This window comes from Micropterus dolomieu, linkage group LG17 (genome assembly GCF_021292245.1).
Source record: "Micropterus dolomieu isolate WLL.071019.BEF.003 ecotype Adirondacks linkage group LG17, ASM2129224v1, whole genome shotgun sequence".
NCBI classification, from domain to species: domain Eukaryota; kingdom Metazoa; phylum Chordata; class Actinopteri; order Centrarchiformes; family Centrarchidae; genus Micropterus; species Micropterus dolomieu.
The window spans coordinates 18,786,131-18,804,513 of record NC_060166.1 but is presented as its reverse complement, the minus strand read 5'-3'; the positions used below and the strand labels follow the sequence as shown (position 1 = coordinate 18,804,513).

Below are 18,383 nucleotides of genomic sequence, written 5' to 3'. Positions count from 1 at the left end.
CATCCCAATACAATACAGGCCTCAGCTGTGTGACAGAATACATTCTGCACTGACTCAGGCTGGGTCATGTAGTTGAAATAAATAGTATATTAGTATGCATATTTTCTGATATCAGTAAAAGAATCACACAAAAATCAAACTGATGTCCTGCTGTTCTACATTACATCAGACAAAACTCTTCATTTATGTCAAACAAAACTTTAGCTAAATTAGTACTCGAGTAGTTTGAGTGCTTAGAATCATTAATTTGCACAACCTGATAGCATCATATAATCAGGTTATGATTCCACTAAATGTCGATAAACAATATTGAATTATTGCCCAGCCCTAGTACTGGTCATGCCAACTCGTATGGATTATTGTTAAGCTATATAGCATGTCAGAATGAAAAGGAAAGCTTATTGATGCCTAAAATAAGCACAATGGATGCAAGCAGGATTTTACCCTCAATTGTTTTGCACTATATTCTGATAGATGTCTGGGCCTAAACATTCTCTGCAGACCTGCTTTAACACAGCAGACTGCCCAAAGGCTGATTTAAGGCTACTAGAGAGCATACACAGTAGGTACAATCTCTACTACAACTATCTTTTTAAAGTTTTACCTAATAGAAAAAAATTAAGTAAGAGTGTTCATTTTTTTTGTACACAGATTTCTCAATTTTGATCAAGACTTAAACACTTACATGTTTCTATTGCTTTTAAGTAAAGCACAATAAAACCTTTAAACAACAAGAGGCATTTAGAGTATATGATGTCACCGTTACATGAACAAGTTTGTGATGTTTGATGAGCAATAAATGGGCAACTTAGTTGGAACTTCTCTAGTTTCTTGTCATCTGTCCCTCAGCCTAGAAATCTGTAATCATTGAGGAAAGAAGATTCTCTGTGTCATTAATGCTTAACTTGATTTTGAGAAGCTTATTGGAGTGGAAACATGGCAATGAGGAGATGACGCACAATGGACACTGATTGACGGCACAAAATTAACAGCCTTCCTTTTTATTAGATTTCAGCATCAGCATTCATTTTCACCTACTTGTTTATTTTGCAACAACGGGCATTTTTAATATTTTAAACACCTGGTTTAAAACAAGAAATCAAACTCCAATATGTCCTTTATTTGAGGTTGGTAAAGTTGTATAAAAATAGGATGGGGTTTGGGTGGCTGAGTGAAAAGCCAAGCAGAGACAGAGTGGGACTGCTGTATGTGAGAAATGCGCTGTGAGCCTGCCCTCACAACGAAGGGCCCACGCCGTACCAGGAAGTGAAGAGACACAGGAGGGGGGGAGGGGGGGGGGCATTGTCTGGAGAGAGACTGTTTATGTTGAGCAGCCTGGAGGTATATTGTGCAGCCCCGATGATATAATGAGTAGCATATTAATTATTGCAGCTGGCCTGGCTTCGGTTGCTCAGCTGATGTCCTGTGATTGTATAGAGAAGCCTTTTTTAAAAGAGCGACCTGGGTTTAAAGATGGACCTTGTGGGCTTATTGTTTTTTTTTGGTGAGATCCACATGAAAAGAGTAGCATTATTATCCTTTTTAATAAACCAATTTACATTAGAAAAACTAATAATAAAGTTTCAAATGTTTGATCTTTAAAGTTCTATAATTCTTGATTTGATCATTTATATTATGACTTAAAACTCCTAAAATGTCAACACATGATATAGGCTACCAAAGGGCTGCTGTAACATGGCAGTACATTCTCACAAATACAGTATATTACTATATAACTTATTATTATTATATCAGGTTAGTACACGTTTATTGAAACACACTATATAGACATACCACTTTATTAGGTACATCTATACAGTGCAATCCAGCTCTGCCACATATCTACCTTTACAAAGCTTATAATGCTCACTTTCTGTTGATGTGTAAAAAAAAAAAAAAAAAAAAAAAAAAAAAACGATATTGTTTTATTACTGAGAACGTGGTTTGTGGTGTTTTTGTACTGGACTGCATTATATTGTAATGTGTTTCCAAGTATTTTGTGGGTAAATGGGGTAGACAAAACATTAGAAACACCTCTCGATGTAATGCAGCTGATTTCAACACCAACATCCTCTCTAATAAACATGTAGTTAATTGATAACTTTCCGACAGTGTCATTCAAAACATAAACATACATTAGAATTTACAGGTGTACCTAATAAAGTGTCTCACACAGTTCTCTTTACCAGCATGCAGATCGGAACAACATTTAATCCATACAGAAATACTAGATACTATATTATAGCGATGCCAGTCAAGTTCCTGTCCACGCCACCCCTCATGGCCCTTCTTGCGCTCAGTCCAGGAAATGTCCTTAACAATATTCAGCATAATATTGTAGGTGAAGGCATCCAGCATTCATTACATGCAGGTGAAAGAACTGATTGTGTGTGAGGATAGATGTTAAACTTACATTTAAAGTTTATAATAATAAGAGTAATGATGGCTCTGTCGTCTAAATGCCATTCAACTATTAGCCTAATTCATTCAGTGTGTTATTTACACTTGTGCTTTTCCTACTGTGACGTGTCAAAATGTCTTCTGTGAAACATCTCTATTCTAAAACATGTATTTAGTTTATGCACCTGGCTCACATCAGACACAACTGTGTTTCCTGGAGGACAGAAAATTGTGGTTGACACTCTCAGAGAAACCAGATGGGGGCATCAGTTACCCAGAATTGCTCTCATGTTGAAAGCTGAGCCCCCACCCACCCCTCTTTTCCCATTTGTAACTTGCTCATTTCGAGGCATCATGTGTTTTCCATAAGCATAATATCACTGAACACTTAAGACCTGGAAGTAATCCACATCTGAAATAGGCCTCATCTCATAAAAACAAAAACAAATGTCTGCTTAGTAAAATATGGCATGTTTTCTTTAAGGAATAATGTTTCTAGTGGTGTTAAAACAAAAAAAGTTTGTGGTTATGGTCATATTTTGTGTATGTAAGTTGCTGAGGAGCATCCTCTTAGAAGATTGATGCCATTTTGTCTTCTGCTGCAGGTGAGGTGAACCAATCCATAGATAAAATAATTTGTGACCATTATTATGCTTTCTAATGAATTCAGCAACAGTGGAAACTCTGCTGTTTTCTCATTTCCTGCACACTCACCCCGCCCTCTTCACCCCCACCCCTCTCACAGGACCCCCTGGCGGTCCCTGGACCCCAGCTTGGGAACCACCGGGTTTGAGCCATCCCACTCTGCAGGCTCCATGCTACTATTGTCTAACAAGAGAGCGGGCTATTTGCAAAATAAAGGTAGCCTACTGCCTCGCTCTTAGCCGCTATGTGGGCTTATACCTAGACGGGCAGGGTGAGTTTTTTCTTTTTTCTTTTTTTTTTATGTGGAGCAGCGGTGAAATGTGCGGGTGTTATTAGCGGCAGTCCTCTTGCGTTTGTCCTCCCAGACAGCTTCGGCTTCTCGGCGGTGGATGCTTGAAGTCCTCGCCGAAAAGAGGGCACGCAGGGCTCACAGAGAAAAAGGAGAAGGGACGCGGAAGGAGGGAAAGATAGGGGAGCATTTTAATACCAAATCGGGACACATGTTGAGCTAAAGGCCCGCTCCACCCCCCACCCCCCCCAACCCCACCTTCTCCCAAATGCATTTGTTGCCTCAATCGCTTTCCCGTTACTAATTACTCCGCGTTAGGATAAAGCCAGCGGACCTCCTCTCCGGCTCCAAGGATCCACACTCGCCGCTATAAGGGACGATCATGGATCTCAGTAAAATTGTAAGTGCCGAAGAACCCATTTGTTTTCTTTTTTTATCAGCTACAGATACATACGAGGCTTTGCATGTTTTTTGGAGGTGGGGGTGGTGTCCAAGAAGTCCTCTTGTGCACACACATACACATGGTCTGTTTGCGCGAATACATGCAAGTTGTTCTCAATGCAATGAGGTGCCTGTTGTTGTCTAAATATGCAGCTAAATGTGGCCTGTGGAAGTTTGTTTTTGTTGTGGAGAAGAAGGTTTGAGCCGCAAACCGGGGCACATGGGTACTTGAAGGGGGTCCAGAAGGTCTCAGCTAAATGGAACAGTTTAAATCCGCTAAAATTTAGTGGAAATAATCATTCACACAGATCACAGGTTTGTCTTTACTTGTAGAAATACTCTTAAATAATGCAGTCAAAAGCATCCTATAACAAGGACAGGGCTTTAACACATGAGGGTTTACAGCTTTAACTGGGTCTATTTTGAGGGCCAAGACATGAAAATGTCTGAGATGCGCGCCTCCCGTTGCCCAGAGCTTTCTGTCTTTTTCGGTCAGTCTCCAGCTGCAGGTTAGTGGACAATGTTCAGCAAAGCACAGCTTAAATGTGCCCTGAATGTCAATTACAGATGGTGTTGATGTCTGATTTCGAAGCTAACCGTGTGTCTTTGTGAAATAATCAACGCGTTACACACATTAAAGAGTAGGTGGCACACTAGGTATGCATTTAAAGTCTGAGGTGGCATAATGTCTTTATCACAAGCAGGACGGTAAACAGACTCCTTGTGTGCATTTATTTTCCTTTGACTCCTGTGCGCTGTGAATGATGTGATAGAGGCTCCAAGTGTCCAGAGTGTACTGGAGCAGGTGCACATAAGCCAGAGCAACAAGGCTGGCCTTTCTCTGCCAACATAGATGGATGGGTGTACTTTTAGCCCTTGTGGAGTTGTGGGGGAGGGTGGGTGATGAAAGCAAAGTCCTATTAGCAAATGTATGAAGAGGCACCAAATCCAAACAGGAAAATCACTCTCTGATCTCTGAAATAAATCTCAGCTGCCCACATGAAGTCAGACGGGGCACGTAGCGCAGACATGGCGTAGGTGTAATGGTGGGAAATCACTTCCACTGGGTCTCCATTCATTTGCACTTTACTGGTTATTTGAGAGTCTCTTGATGCTGTTGGGGAACTGTTCAGTATTGTACAGAACTCCTCAAGGCTGTCCTCCTAGGTTCTTTCTCTGCTGCCATGTTTTTGCTGTTTGGCATTGTGGTGAGACACAGTGGTATGAAAATAAGGTCCAGGCAGATGCAGGACTTGTCAGCAAGCAGACTCTACATTCCCACGCTGCGTAGAAGTTTGGCAATGCACAGTAGAGGCAATTACCTGCTAGATACAAGAGTTTTGAGGAAGTGGATTGCAATAGAGATTTACGTGTTGTGTTTAGAGTTGCATGAAGTTGACATTTTTACAGATGTCAGATAAACGCTTATTTCAGCAGCATCATTGTAGCAGATAGCAATGTTTTTCATTTCCCTGCAGTAGCCCCATGCGTCTAGTTTACCAAGTGGAGTTTACTTGTTAGGTGTTCTTGCACATACAGATCCTGGTTTCTTACAAAACACTACACTGTTTCCAAATGTCAACAATCTGAAACCAAAAAGAGAGAAGGGGGTAACATGCAACCAAAGTCCCCGGCCAAAACTGAACCAGGCATATTGCGATTACATGTTTTGTACCTTTAGACCACTACTGAATGTCACAGAGGTGCGTTCTTGAATTTTAATGCTGATACTGAGGAGTTTTATAAACACACAGATTTTAAATATTAACCGAATCATTAAAAACTAGCTTGCAACTCCAGCTGGAATGATTAGTCAGTGGACAGAAAATGATGGTCAATTGATAATTTTTAGTAATTATTAAAAGTAATAAAGTCTCTAGCTTTTCAAAAATGTGAATATTTGCCAGGGGTTCTAAGTTTTCTATGATAGTAAAATTAATGTCTTTTAAGTTTTGGATTGGTTGGACTAAAGAAGCTATTTGATGACATCCCCTTGGGCTCTGAGAAAACATGATCTGAGAAAACCGAGCAAATAATCAGCAGGTTAATTGATTTGGAAATAACTTCTTATTGCAGCTCTACATGTAACAAGTAAAAAGAAATGCATTATTATGGCTAAGCAAATGTATCATCAGTTTATTAAAACAGGACAATAGCCGATATTATTATTATTATTATTATTATTGTGATACTGTGCTGTCGTAGTCTGATTTTATAGATGTGGCTTATTTAAAGAGCAGAGGTTATTTCTCAGGTGCAATAAACTGCCTAAATTTTAAAGCACATGTTTCTATGGAGGAGCCAACTGTCTCATCACTGAATGACATACTTATTTTTGCCTCCACTAACTTCAGTAAAGTCTCTAACGATGCACATCAAAAGATTTCTTGAGCAAATGTAACAAACTGTGCTGGCAGTTGCCAGTCAAACAGACTGTGGTGCTCAGAAGAAACCAGGAACAGTGTTTTGACTGTTGTGGGACATTTTTAATTGGTGTCAGATAGCTAAATAAGCCCCCATCAAGTCCTTCAGGAAACGCATACACCCGCACACCCACCCACAACTCTGTGATGTTCACGTGTGTTCAGTGTTTGGGAGTAATGAGCAAGTGGGCTGAGGAGCCTCCCAGAGCTGCACAGATGTTCCTTTTTATAACGCGTCGTTGTGACATCACCATTCCTGCAGGAAGTTGGGCTTTTAGAGCTGAGGCTCCTTCACATGAGTCTGCAGAAAGCCGTCTTATTAGGCGAGGCTCATAAACCTGCCATGGGGGTGTTTGCTTGAAAGTTTAATTATGCTGAAGCCCGGCCTTCAGCTTATGTGTGTGCGTCTTTTAACCAGCTGCTGCCGTCCACCTCTGCCATCAGGAACAGAAGCGTGGTGCTCTGAGGTCACACATTCCCAATATCCTGACGCTCTATGTTTTCATGCTTTTTAATGGGCTCTTAAGAGACGGCATCATCCCAGTGGGCGTACCTGCATCACCAAATGCCCTGTTATTATGTTATTAATGGGATAGAAGATGTTCAACACGTTCTGTAGAAAACAGGCCCCCAGTTAGAGTCTGAGAGGATTGTCTGTGACTGTCATTTGGATAGCAACATAGATGGGCAGTTTCACCATCACCAATGCATAATTATTAATTTCAATGCAGATTCTGTTCACTGTGTTGATAACAGTGCAGATCAACATGCAGACTGCCTCAGTTCCCTCCAGTGAGGCCTGTATAACTGGGTCTGGGTCTTTCCTTGTGTACATTCAAGTGCACGGGAAAAATAGCCGCTTTAAAAAAGACCTTCTTTTCCACTGCCTTCCTCTCCTCACTGCCAACCACGGTCCTTTTCAAGAGGTGTGGAGTGACTGTTGTATGAGAGCGGATGTTCATGTCAAATGCAGCATGTAAAATGGTCCTTAAAACAAGCAACACAGAGGGCTCTGTTCAGAGGAGTGACCTTTGGAGTTGGGTGGAGTTACTTTTGGAAAAATGTTTGTGCCCCAAAATGCTTTTCCATTTATTATCTGATTTTTTTTCAATGCGTTTGTTGAAGATGGAATTTCATAGTGAGGGAGGACGTGTGTTTGTGTGAACACACCATGGTGAGGCTAGTTTTTGGTTTCAAGTGGTTATTTTTGGTCATGCAGGTTGAACCGCGAGGGGAGTTGTATTATTTTCAAGTAAACGAGCATGTATTTTTAGTTGGTCAAACCTTCCCTTTGCCCAATACCACCAAAGTACACAAAAATACAAATATTAAATGCCCAGTTGTATATTGGATCATATAAATTGCAGGTATATTCACACACAGTGTCAAAAACAAGCTGTTTGTGTATTACTCAACTGTTGATACTTTTACACCTGTGTACCTTACTGGTGTAAACAAACCTTGATCTGAATCAGAAAACATTAAAGTTACACCGTGGAGCATTTTAGCCTCTTTCAGCTCCTTGTTTTGGTTTTATGCCCCACCCAGCAACAAAGGTCAGGTTTGCATTTGCATCATGGATTGACGTAAAGGCCAGACTACATTCAGCTTAGCTTTAAAGGAAAACAACTTGGCACAAGAAACGCCAAAGGTCAGATATTGAGACAGTTTGTGAACAAGCCAAAGGGTTAATCAAACTAACTTACAGAAGACAATAAAAGTGAATTGCAAAGTTAATTATATCACACTTCCTGATTCAGTGTTGAACTACAATAACTTAGCGAACTCCTGTGCAATGAGGGATGGTGTGCTCACTTTCAGTTTTACATTCAAATACGTGGTTCAGATGTCTGGACAAACTTGTTTACAATATGCATAATCATCTGACAGCTCGTGTTTGTTGCCCCATATTTTTAAGAAGTGTCGCCTTGTTCCTAGAGCTCACCAATTCATTTAGGAAGTACACTTTTATTCATAACTGCAAAAATAAGACCCACATTGTTATAAACCTTAGATTTCCTTGAAAGACACCTGGAAAAGTCTGACAGTAGGAGATGTTAGAGGGTAGAAAGAATGAAATGTTCAGCCTGGCTGACTGTCTCGGCGCTGTCTGGGTTGACTGAACAAGGTTTCTAGCAAAAGCGGGGTGGAGCTGGGCATTTTTCAGCAGGCAGGCAGGAAATGGGCAGTGCAGGGTGTGCCAAGACAGGAAGCCTGACTGAGCGCCTGTGTCCCCGCGCTCCTCACCACTACCTCCACCCCCAGTGCATCAGCCACAATGACCGTGCCTCCACCTCCGCACCTCAGCATTACAGTGCTGCTGCGTTTGTGGACAGCCTTGCAGGTTTCCTGTTTTCATTCCTCTATCCCCTCGCTGTTTATCAGTACAGCAGCTAAACAAGTCTCAGCAGCAGTGTTACCACCCTCGTCCATGATGTGGCTTCTAAACCACCATTCACTTCTCCAGAAAGAGTGGGAAAAGTGTTTTAATGTGTTCTCTGCTGCATGGAAGTGGAATTGGAACTTTTTCAACAGATGGAGATCAGATGGAGTCAAATACAACTCTGAAATACACTTAATAGCATGTCCATGTCCTCAGTTGGGTTTGGTGAATTTTCAAAGATGTTAGGTCTTTTTGAAGGTCTTCATCGGGGGAAGTGCTTGACAAAAGGGAATCTCAGGACTTATAATTGCATCAAACAGAGCACTGGATACACGTCCTGTAGGTTTAAATTTGGACTGATGTAGGGTTATAGGTACTGTACTGAATGTTGTTTTTCTCAGTCTTTGTACAATATTTGTGTGCTTTTTCTTCAAACACACTCAGGAAATAAAGTTAAAAAATCTTGTTCTCCACATGTAAGAAAACGTGTTTGTTTGGTACAGACACCTTCAGAACGTCATATCATCATGATTTTAATAGTTTGTTCAGTGAAAATGAAAAGTGTGATGCAGAAATGATCATTCCTCCTAATATCGCAAATTGTAATATCAGTCAAAATAATCAGTTTTAGATATTTTTTCAAACTCGTTCAGCAAGTTATGTTTATTTTTTATTTTGCATTAATCTGAAGATTATTCTCCTAAAAAATCATTTAGTCTGTGAAATGAGGATGAAAAGAGTGAAAAGATTTGGGTGGTCTGGATAAGGACATGGACTCCAAAAGGACTTTGAAAGATCACAGAGTTTCCTGCATTTTAATTAACTATATTATTATAACTAAAAACTAAACTAAATTTCAGTAGGAAATGCGTTAATAATTTTACTGTAGTAGCTGGCGCTCCCAGCTCTTCTTCCTTCCAGACCTAAATGACTGGGGTCAGATAATCATAGTACTGTAACTAAGATTAATCACTCCACTCCCATACTAAATCATCAGGGTCACACAAGGATATCTCCTCCGCCTACTCGACCATGAGAATTTAAATCTGGTGAGAACAAGTGTTTACGAATTTACCCTGCCCTCTTTCATTTGGCTCTGGTGAGGTTTTCCACAGTTGCTTTCTCATGATTGAACACTACTGGCTGTGGGTTTGTCTCATCATTAATGCTGACATAAAATGGGCCACAGAAGAGACAAAAATAACCAGCGAGCGCTGTCTTTCCTCCACTGCCATCACAGAGCGACCGTGATGCGATGACCTATCTCCAGGACAAACGTGGAAATTGAATCGCCACGGCATGCGTTAATCACATGATCTCGTGAATTGGTCAGTCACCTGGAAGCGAGGCGGAGGGTAGGGACACGAGTCAGTGACTGAAGTCTGTTTCATTTAGCAGGCAGAAGATGCTTCCTCTCTCTGGGCTCTGTGCGCTGACCCTCCAGTGGACGAGGAAGCCAGGCTATGATCAGCATATCAATGCCCTGCTTTCCATAGAAGGGCCGATTGGGGCTTGCCAGGCTTAACTTAACATGCTTTCAACACTGTATCAATAACACTTTGTTCGAAAGCAAAGCTGTGGGGGAAAAGACATGTTTCTGTAGATACCAAGATGTAAAAAGGAGCTTCCTGTTCAGCTGGCAAATCATTGACTGAATCCTTATCACAACCTTTGGGTATGGTGTTGAAAGTGAGGGAAGGATAAAAGGAAGGTATGCGGGAGAGAGTTCAGGGGAAGGGAGTTGAGGTTGGCCGCCCTGTGAACGCAGTGATGTAAGTTTCTGTCCACATTAACCAACTAAAGCAGGACTTCCTCAGGGCTGATCTTTGTGCTCTGTCCTCATGGTCACTTGCCTCTCACCTCCGATTTCATTTCTCATCGTTTCACTTTGTCAGCTGGTCTGTGTGGCCGGCCTTAAGAGGAGCTAATGGGCCATTGATGCACTGATGCCAGCAGCCAATGCCAGGAGACCCAGGCAGCTGGCACTCTCATTCAGCCCAAACACAAAGTACAAAGTCTCACTGTGGGCTAATTGGGTCATCCTCATGTGGGAACCAGTCGCACTGGGAGTTTCTCAATCATCCCTTCGATTTTTTTTTTTTTTTTGTATGCGTGTGTGATGGAGTGAAAAGGGGAAGCAAAATGAGTTGAAGTGACACATTGGAGGAAAAAAAAGGCTCTTCCGTTGATCTAAATGTGCCTTCAACATCCAACAGCTGTTGATATCTACAATAAAAACATTTCAGTTAAAGCTTAGTGTCATCTTTTCCGCATGACCCTAGTACTGATGACAACTCAAGATAATGCCACATTTGTTTTGACTGATTAAAAACCAGGACAGTGACAGGAAATGACACACAAGTCACTTCCCTCTTTGCTAATGCGAGGCAGATGTGTCCAGAGTGTAAACAAAATGTTGTGGCTAAGCTATATAGTGTGATTTCGATTTTGGAAATAGAACCTCCTTGATGAAGAGTCAGTGTCAAGGGGCGAATGTATTTATTTTAAGAAGCACAGCCCTTGCACTGAAAAAGCTCTGGCTAGCTTTACGTGCTAGGTGTGGAAATGAAGCTAGTATGTTGCATAGATTGAAATAATGTTTTCATAAAGGACATGTTTTGGTGTCATTGATAATATTTTATGCTTTTTATGTTCATTATTAAGCTGTGCAAGCAATCTCTGCGTTTTGCCAATAACTTCCAAGCTGCAATTAAGATATTAACAATAATGCTGTTTTTCATTTGTTCACCAGCTGAGATGAGATAAGAAAGTTAATCTGTCATTCCCAGCCGTAGTTACACAGATGCAGCTAAAAACTCCCAAAAGCTCCAGTGTAGTTGAATGACAGTTTATTAAAACTGTATCCAGTAATCATCCACTAGTGAGTTTGTTTATTTGTAGTTCATGTATAAACAGGAAGTGTAACTTCTTTCTAAGCAGTTGCTCAAATTTAACTTTAACCTTTCCCTCGTGGTCTCAGTCAGAGGAAGCAGACTGTAGGTGTGACCACAGTCTTATTTCAGCTCTCTTTTGCAAAGCCCAGACAGGACAGTGTAAACTCTGATGTGTTTGACCTTTTTTATAGTACTGACACACACACGCTCGCAGCCAGAGTCTTGGCTCAGGTTGCTGCTGATGCAACAGGACAGGTGTTGGACTTGTAGCTCTAGCACTTATGTTTAATCAACACCATGCATGTTTAATGACAGGAGTGGAAGCGTGGCCAGTCATCATCTTTCTGACACGATGCCGGGTTTCCTCGTCATCGGGATTACGTGCACATGAGGGTAAAGGCAGAGATGTTGAAACAACAGCCAGCTCTACATTCCTCCTCCTCCTCCTCTTCCTGTTTTCACTCTCCCTCTGTTTTAGTGAACCACTCCTGAATCTTACTCATAAATTAGATTTTTGTGAACACAGAACTCGTGTTTGCCAACTTGCTGGAGCTGCTGATGACATGTCATTTAGATGACGCAGTTGTGGTGTGTGTAGAGGATGCAGTCTATTGTCTGCTGTTGTTTAGACGAGACAGATTGTTTTTTCTATTAATCCCAATTTAGTGTTTGTTCCAAACTGTTTTTGAAGAGATTATGTTTCTGAATAAAATATTATGTAGACTGAGTTTCCAGACATCTTAGATTCAATAGTCAGTGAGACCCGGTTGGATATTTGTTCGCTGTAAGGATGCAAACGTAAATCATTTCAGCGGAGTGTGTTGAATTTGTCCTAGTGACACTAATAGTGGCCAGTGCTCCCTCCTCTTCTGTCCTTCATTCCTGCCTCCTTCCTTCCCCACCCCTCCTGGCCCGCTCCTCCTCCACAATGATTCTTCATGGTGAACTTCCAGTCCTGAAAACTCGTATGCTGGAAGAGGAGGAGCAGACTTAGGATATATATTTTGCACATTTCAGGCCTAGGTTTTGAGTTGATGTCTTGAGATGTGATACGTGAGCCAGATGCTGCCCCAGAACACCTTGTTAAAAAAACCCATCTGGAACTTATAACTTTTGGGCTCCTCTTCATATTTATTTCATCATATAGCGTTCCTGTTCGGCTGTCTAACATAACCTTGACAGGACATGACGAAAAAGCATTATACAAGAACAAGTAACAAATCCAGGGTTTTTAGCCAGTCGGTTGACACTATGGTCCTAAAATACTTTAGCAACATCTGCGTGGACTGCCATGAAATTTTGTACAAACATTCATGGTCCCCAGATGTATCCTACTGACTTTGGCGATCCCCTGACATATACTCCAGTACTACAATGAGGTTGACAGCTGTGGTTTTTAGTGGAAATGTCTTGACAGCTATTATTGCCATTAAATTGTAGATATCCATTGTCCCTAGAGGATGAATCTTAATGATTTGGTGATCCCTTAAAGGGGAACTCTGCTTCACACACATAAGTCTGTTCACAGGTCTTGGAGTACTGCTGCATATAAAAGTTGAATTCAGCCTTTTGTGGCTCCAGAGGGAGCTGTGTGAAATCTGATAAACTGCCTCAAGGGGTGTCAATTGAGTCAGCTCCGGTATGAACTAAAGACTACAAGTTTGAAAACGTAAGAAATCTGGTGGTGTTGAGATAGAAAGATGTGAGCTGACCGGACCTCCTCGTCTCTGCTTAAGGCTAGCAACTTGTGGCTACAGTAGCTGCTACTAGCATAACACATCCGAATCTGGTTATGTAACTGTCCATTAGGAGGCATACAGGAGTGCAGTGCTAAATGGGTAGAGTACTCCTCTAAGTTGTTTAAGCAAATGTGTTAGCATCCTAACACGCTAAACTAAAATGGTTTAACATGATAAACATACCTGCTAAACATCAGCATGTTAGCATTGTTATAGTACAAGTGCAGCCTCATGAAGCTACTAGCATAGTAGTAAACTCTCAAAGTCTTGTTCTATGAAAAATCAGACAGATGGCATTTTCTTTCTGTCAAATGAAACTTCACCAAAAAAAAGACTGCAGCAGCTAACACTACCATCAAACTACTGGTGGGTGTATTTCAGCCTGTTAATATCAAACACTGCTACCGCAACAACTCTGTCAGAATGGCTGTCAAACAGTGCAAATCAGTATGAAGTCTTAAGTGCGTCTGTCTGCAGGATGCATATTTAACTCAGAAGTGGTGACACTTCTGTAGTGCTTCTGGGTTAGGTGATACTTTAATTTGAGCTGAAGTTGGATGGTGTTCATTTGTAGCCTGGCCAACATTCCTCAGTAGATTTCACAGCACAGACAGATACTCCTCTAATCACCCACACATGAGTAATTGTTGGTGCTATCTCAAAGAAGAGAAACCAGATACACTTTTTTGACCCCCAGACCTCCTACATACACTTCCTGCTCTGTCGCCTTTCCTTAATTTAAGTTGGCTACTGTTCTGCAGGTGGGACATGCAAAGGCAGATGTGTTGGCATATGTGTCACTTGATGAGACAGGTGTTTGCCTCTGTAGAGTTCCTCAAAAGCAGAGAGGAGAGCAAGGAGCCTCTCAGCTCCTGCCTTGAATACCAAATCTGCAGAAAATGGGTCAGTCACCATTTACTGAAAACTTGGCTGCTTCTCATTCCCCAGGTGGTTAGAATAGGGGGGAAAGCAACTTTCCGAAAGGTGGCAGGGCGTCAAGTTTTAAAATGAAACACTTGACAGGGTTTTTAAGGTTTTTAAGTTTTGTTTTTTTTTTTTTTTTTTTTTTCTGCAAGCGGTGTGAAAAATGCTGTGGGCTGATTTGTGTTCTCTGTTTCTCTCCTCCGCCCTTCCTTTCCTCCTTTTCACAGGCTGTCAGCATCAATAAGGCCATCAACACACAGGAGGTCGCTGTCAAAGAAAAGCATGCCAGGAATATCCTCATCGTGTGTGTGTGTGTGTGTGTGTGTGTGTGTGTGTGTCCGTCATGTGTGGAGCCGTTCCGCTCTGTGTCTGGAGGGCTACTCTAGTGCAAGATCAAAAAACAAACTTAGTGTAACATCATCTACACATGGCTAATTTAGTCACGTGTAAAGCAAAATAAAGCTGCACATACAGAGGAGAGGGCTGTTTCTAGTTTTCTCCCATTTTAAAAAAACAGTTGAAACAAAATTTCAGGGAGAGGAGGAACTAAATACAAAATATCAAGGTCTCATTATTAGTGGTTTTTGCACTCTTTAGTTTAACCATATTTAATTTTTAATAGTTATGTTTTACTTAGGAGTGCAGATTCTTGCAGCTTATTTGTGTGTTTTGTCTTTATTTTCAATTACTAAAAGCAAACTCTGAGCTGTCAACATTATAAATGGCTAAATTTAATCTGTGATAGTAAGTGACTTCTTGCACCACCATGAGAAACAATAACACTTGGCCATGTGGGGGGACTTAAAATTCCAGTATATCGAGTGAAATCCCTGCAAAGACGGCAGAGAAATAAAAAGTAACATTTTGTCATGAGCGAGACTAACGCCACACAAAAGAATGTCATGCACTATAACCAAGTGATCCTTGACTGTCCCCGTCACCCTGCATCTTGGGGACCCATCATGAGAAAGGCGCCCACACTTTCTGGGCAGCAGTCAACCGGCTTCCTCTTTCCAGCAACGCGGTGCTCTGCTGGAAGTTCTGCCATGTCTTCCACAAGCTGCTGCGAGACGGCCATCCAAACGTACGTAAAGATGACGTCCTGTATTCCCGTAACCATCTGACCTCTCTTGTGTGATCGCCTTGTAAATATAGAATGCTTGTGTCACCTACAGAGAAAACTTGATGCTCAACACTTTTATTCTTCAGTTTATGTCAGACCTTATGTGTTAGGTTAACCCCCCATCCTCTCTTGTTTCGCTGCTGTCCCTCCAGGTGATAAAGGACTCCATGAGGAACAAGGCCGACTTAACCGATATGAGCAGGATGTGGGTAAGGACACAGAGATTGTTATTTGAATGTGGTCATGTCATTGCATGCAGTCTAAGCAGTATGTGTGTATTCCATTGTTGATCTTCTCTACTGGTGACTGTACTTTTAAATATTAACAAATTAAACCTAAATGAATAACAGACAGATTTTATATGTAGAGAGCTACTTGAATTACAGCTACCAATCCTTTTCTTATTGTAAAAACCAATGGACATTCAGAAAGAAACATTTAAGAAGTTGTAACTGTCCTTGCAGCTACATAATTACTGGTAGATAATACTAATATTTCAAGTCCGCGGGTGATGTAAGTCACATGGTTTTCCTGCGGCATTTCATTGTCTATTACAGAAACAGCTCCTGTGTTTTGGCAGCAGCTAAAATGTTTTCAGGAACAACAACTTTTGTTACAAGGGAGGAGGGGAAATATTTCAGTACCCTCCTCCCAGTAATCCTATCCGAGTGGGGCTTTCAAGCGCAGCTGGAAAGCACCTTTTCTGACATCACGATGGGTGTGTGAACAGAAGTGCAACATGCAGCAGCCCCTCTTGTTGATTTACCCTTAAAAATAAGGAGACTTGTTGAGGACTAACATTCCTCCTTGGAATGGTCATCATGGTCAGTCTGCTGCTGTCTGAGTGACGTTGTGGGCCATGATGGACAAAGCCATGTAAAACATGCCAAGTGTGACCGTCAGAGCAAACAACACATTGCCTGCCAGCTACATGCTGTGGCTAACAGACAGTAAATTACATACGCTCGTCTGCTAGCTTCTCTGCGGGGGATCTCACCTGTTGTTTTAGGTGCCAGAGCTAAAAGTCAAGCATTATTATAGAAAGTGTTATTGGTGACAACACATTGATTGATCTAAGTGATCTGCCCCTGATGACATTCTTGTGGTTTATTGTTTGATCTTGTATGGACCACAAAACATGATCTTGAGCAACATTGGCTTGGGTGGAGAGCCTGTTTTGTTCTGTTTTCCTGGATTTACTTTTTGTTTTCTGTTATTACTCAGTTTTTGCTAATATCACTTTGGAGAATACTGTTGTGTTCAAAACAATAGCAGTGTGTTGAAAAAAGGCCCAAATCCTTAAAAAAGCTTTTATTTCTATACATGCAAATGCATTGGGAACACTGCACATTCTATTTCAAATCAAAACATGAAGAAAAAAATCATCAAATTTGTCATTACTTCACAGAAAGTGAGGAAAAAGGAAAATTAGGCTATTCAAAAAAATATCAGTGTCCGCACATTTCTTTACAAACTTTATACAGTAACATTTACTGTATAAAGAAAAATGCTGGAAGATTTAGCTTTCCTGTCAATCATTGAACTAGTATTTAGTTGTATGACCACTGTTTCTCAGAACTGCTTCACATCTGTTTTGCATGGAGTCAACCAACTTCTGGCACCTGTGAACAGGTATTCCAGCCCAGGACGATTGGACTACATTCCACAATTCCTTGGCATTTCTTGGTTTTGCCTCAGATACAGCATTTTTGATGTCACCCCACAAGTTTTCTATTGGATTAAGGTCCGGGGATTGGGCTGGCCACTCCATAACGTTAATCTTGTTGGTCTGGAACCAAGATGTTGCTCGCTTACTGGTGTGTTTAGGGTCGTTGTCTTGTTGAAACAACCATTTCAAGGACATTTCCTCTTCAGCATAAGGCAACATGACCTCTTCAAGTATTTGATGTATTCAAACTGGTCCATTATCCTTGGTATGCGATAAACAGGCCCGACACCGTAGTATGAGCAACATCCCCTTATCATGACACTTGCGCCACCGTGCTTCACTGTTCACAGTGTACTGTGGCTTGAATTCAGTGTTTGGGGGTCGTCTGACAAACTGTCTGCAGCCCCTAGACCCAAAAAGAACAATCTTGCTTTCATCAGTCCACAAAATGTTGTGCCATTTCTCTTTAGGCCAGTCAATGTGTTCTTTGGCAAATTGTAACCTCTTCAGCACATGTCATTTTTGCGACAATGGGACTTTGCGGGGGCTTGTTGCTGATAGCTTGGCTTGCCATTCTGGCTATTCTTCGATCCATTCGAGTGGTAGTTTTCCATTTTCTTCCACGTCTTTCTGGTTTTGGTTGCCATTTTAAAGCATTTGAGCAGCCTATCATTTTCTGCACTTCTTTATGTTTTCCCCTCTCCAATCAACTTTTTAATCAAAGTGCGCTGTTTTTCTGAACAATGTCTGGAATGACCCATTTTACTCCGATTGTCAGAGAGAAATGCACTACAACCAGCTTGTACAACATTTGCAGCTTTTGCCTTTAAATGAGGGCCACCTGTTGACACCTGTTTTTTCATAGAATGAATGAGCTCACAAATTGAGCTCCACACTGCTATAATTTTGAACACGCCCCTTTCAATTAATGATTCAATTACACATAATTGGCAGCATGCATTCCATGACTGTTGGTTCTGTTGGTTTTACACACTGCTCAAAAAAAAAAAGGGAACACTTAAACAACACAACGTAACTCCAAGTCAATCACACTCCTGTGAAATCAAACTGTCCACTTAGGAAGCAACACTGATTGACAATCAATTTCACATGCTGTTGTGCAAATGGAATAGACAACAGGTGGAAATTATAGGCAATTAGCAAGACACCCCCAATAAAGGAGTGGTTCTGCAGGTGGTGACCACAGACCACTTCTCAGTTCCTATGCTTCCTGGCTGATGTTTTGGTCACTTTTGAATGCTGGCGGTGCTTTCACTCTAGTGGTAACATGAGACGGAGTCTACAATCCACACAAGTGGCTCAGGTAGTGCAGCTCATCCAGGATGGCACATCAATGCGAGCTGTGGCAAGAAGGTTTGCTGTGTCTGTCAGCGTAGTGTCCAGAGCATGGAGGCGCTACCAGGAGACAGGCCAGTACATCAGGAGACGTGGA

At 41.4% G+C, this 18,383-nt stretch overlaps 1 protein-coding gene across 4 annotated transcripts in view; it reads left to right on the top strand.

The window, feature by feature from the left end:
• hip1 (huntingtin interacting protein 1) overlaps nucleotides 1-18,383 on the top strand; it is a 52,036-nt gene that overhangs the window by 9,397 nt on the left and 24,256 nt on the right. For 3 of the 4 annotated variants that reach the window (XM_046073349.1, XM_046073350.1, XM_046073351.1), the window contains 3 exons: nucleotides 14,366-14,429; nucleotides 15,080-15,222; nucleotides 15,414-15,470. In XM_046073349.1, coding sequence (XP_045929305.1) covers nucleotides 14,366-14,429; nucleotides 15,080-15,222; nucleotides 15,414-15,470 — 264 coding nt within the window. Of the gene's footprint in view, nucleotides 1-3,290; nucleotides 3,735-14,365; nucleotides 14,430-15,079; nucleotides 15,223-15,413; nucleotides 15,471-18,383 lie in introns of those variants that run through there. The other variant, XM_046073352.1, reaches the window with a different exon arrangement.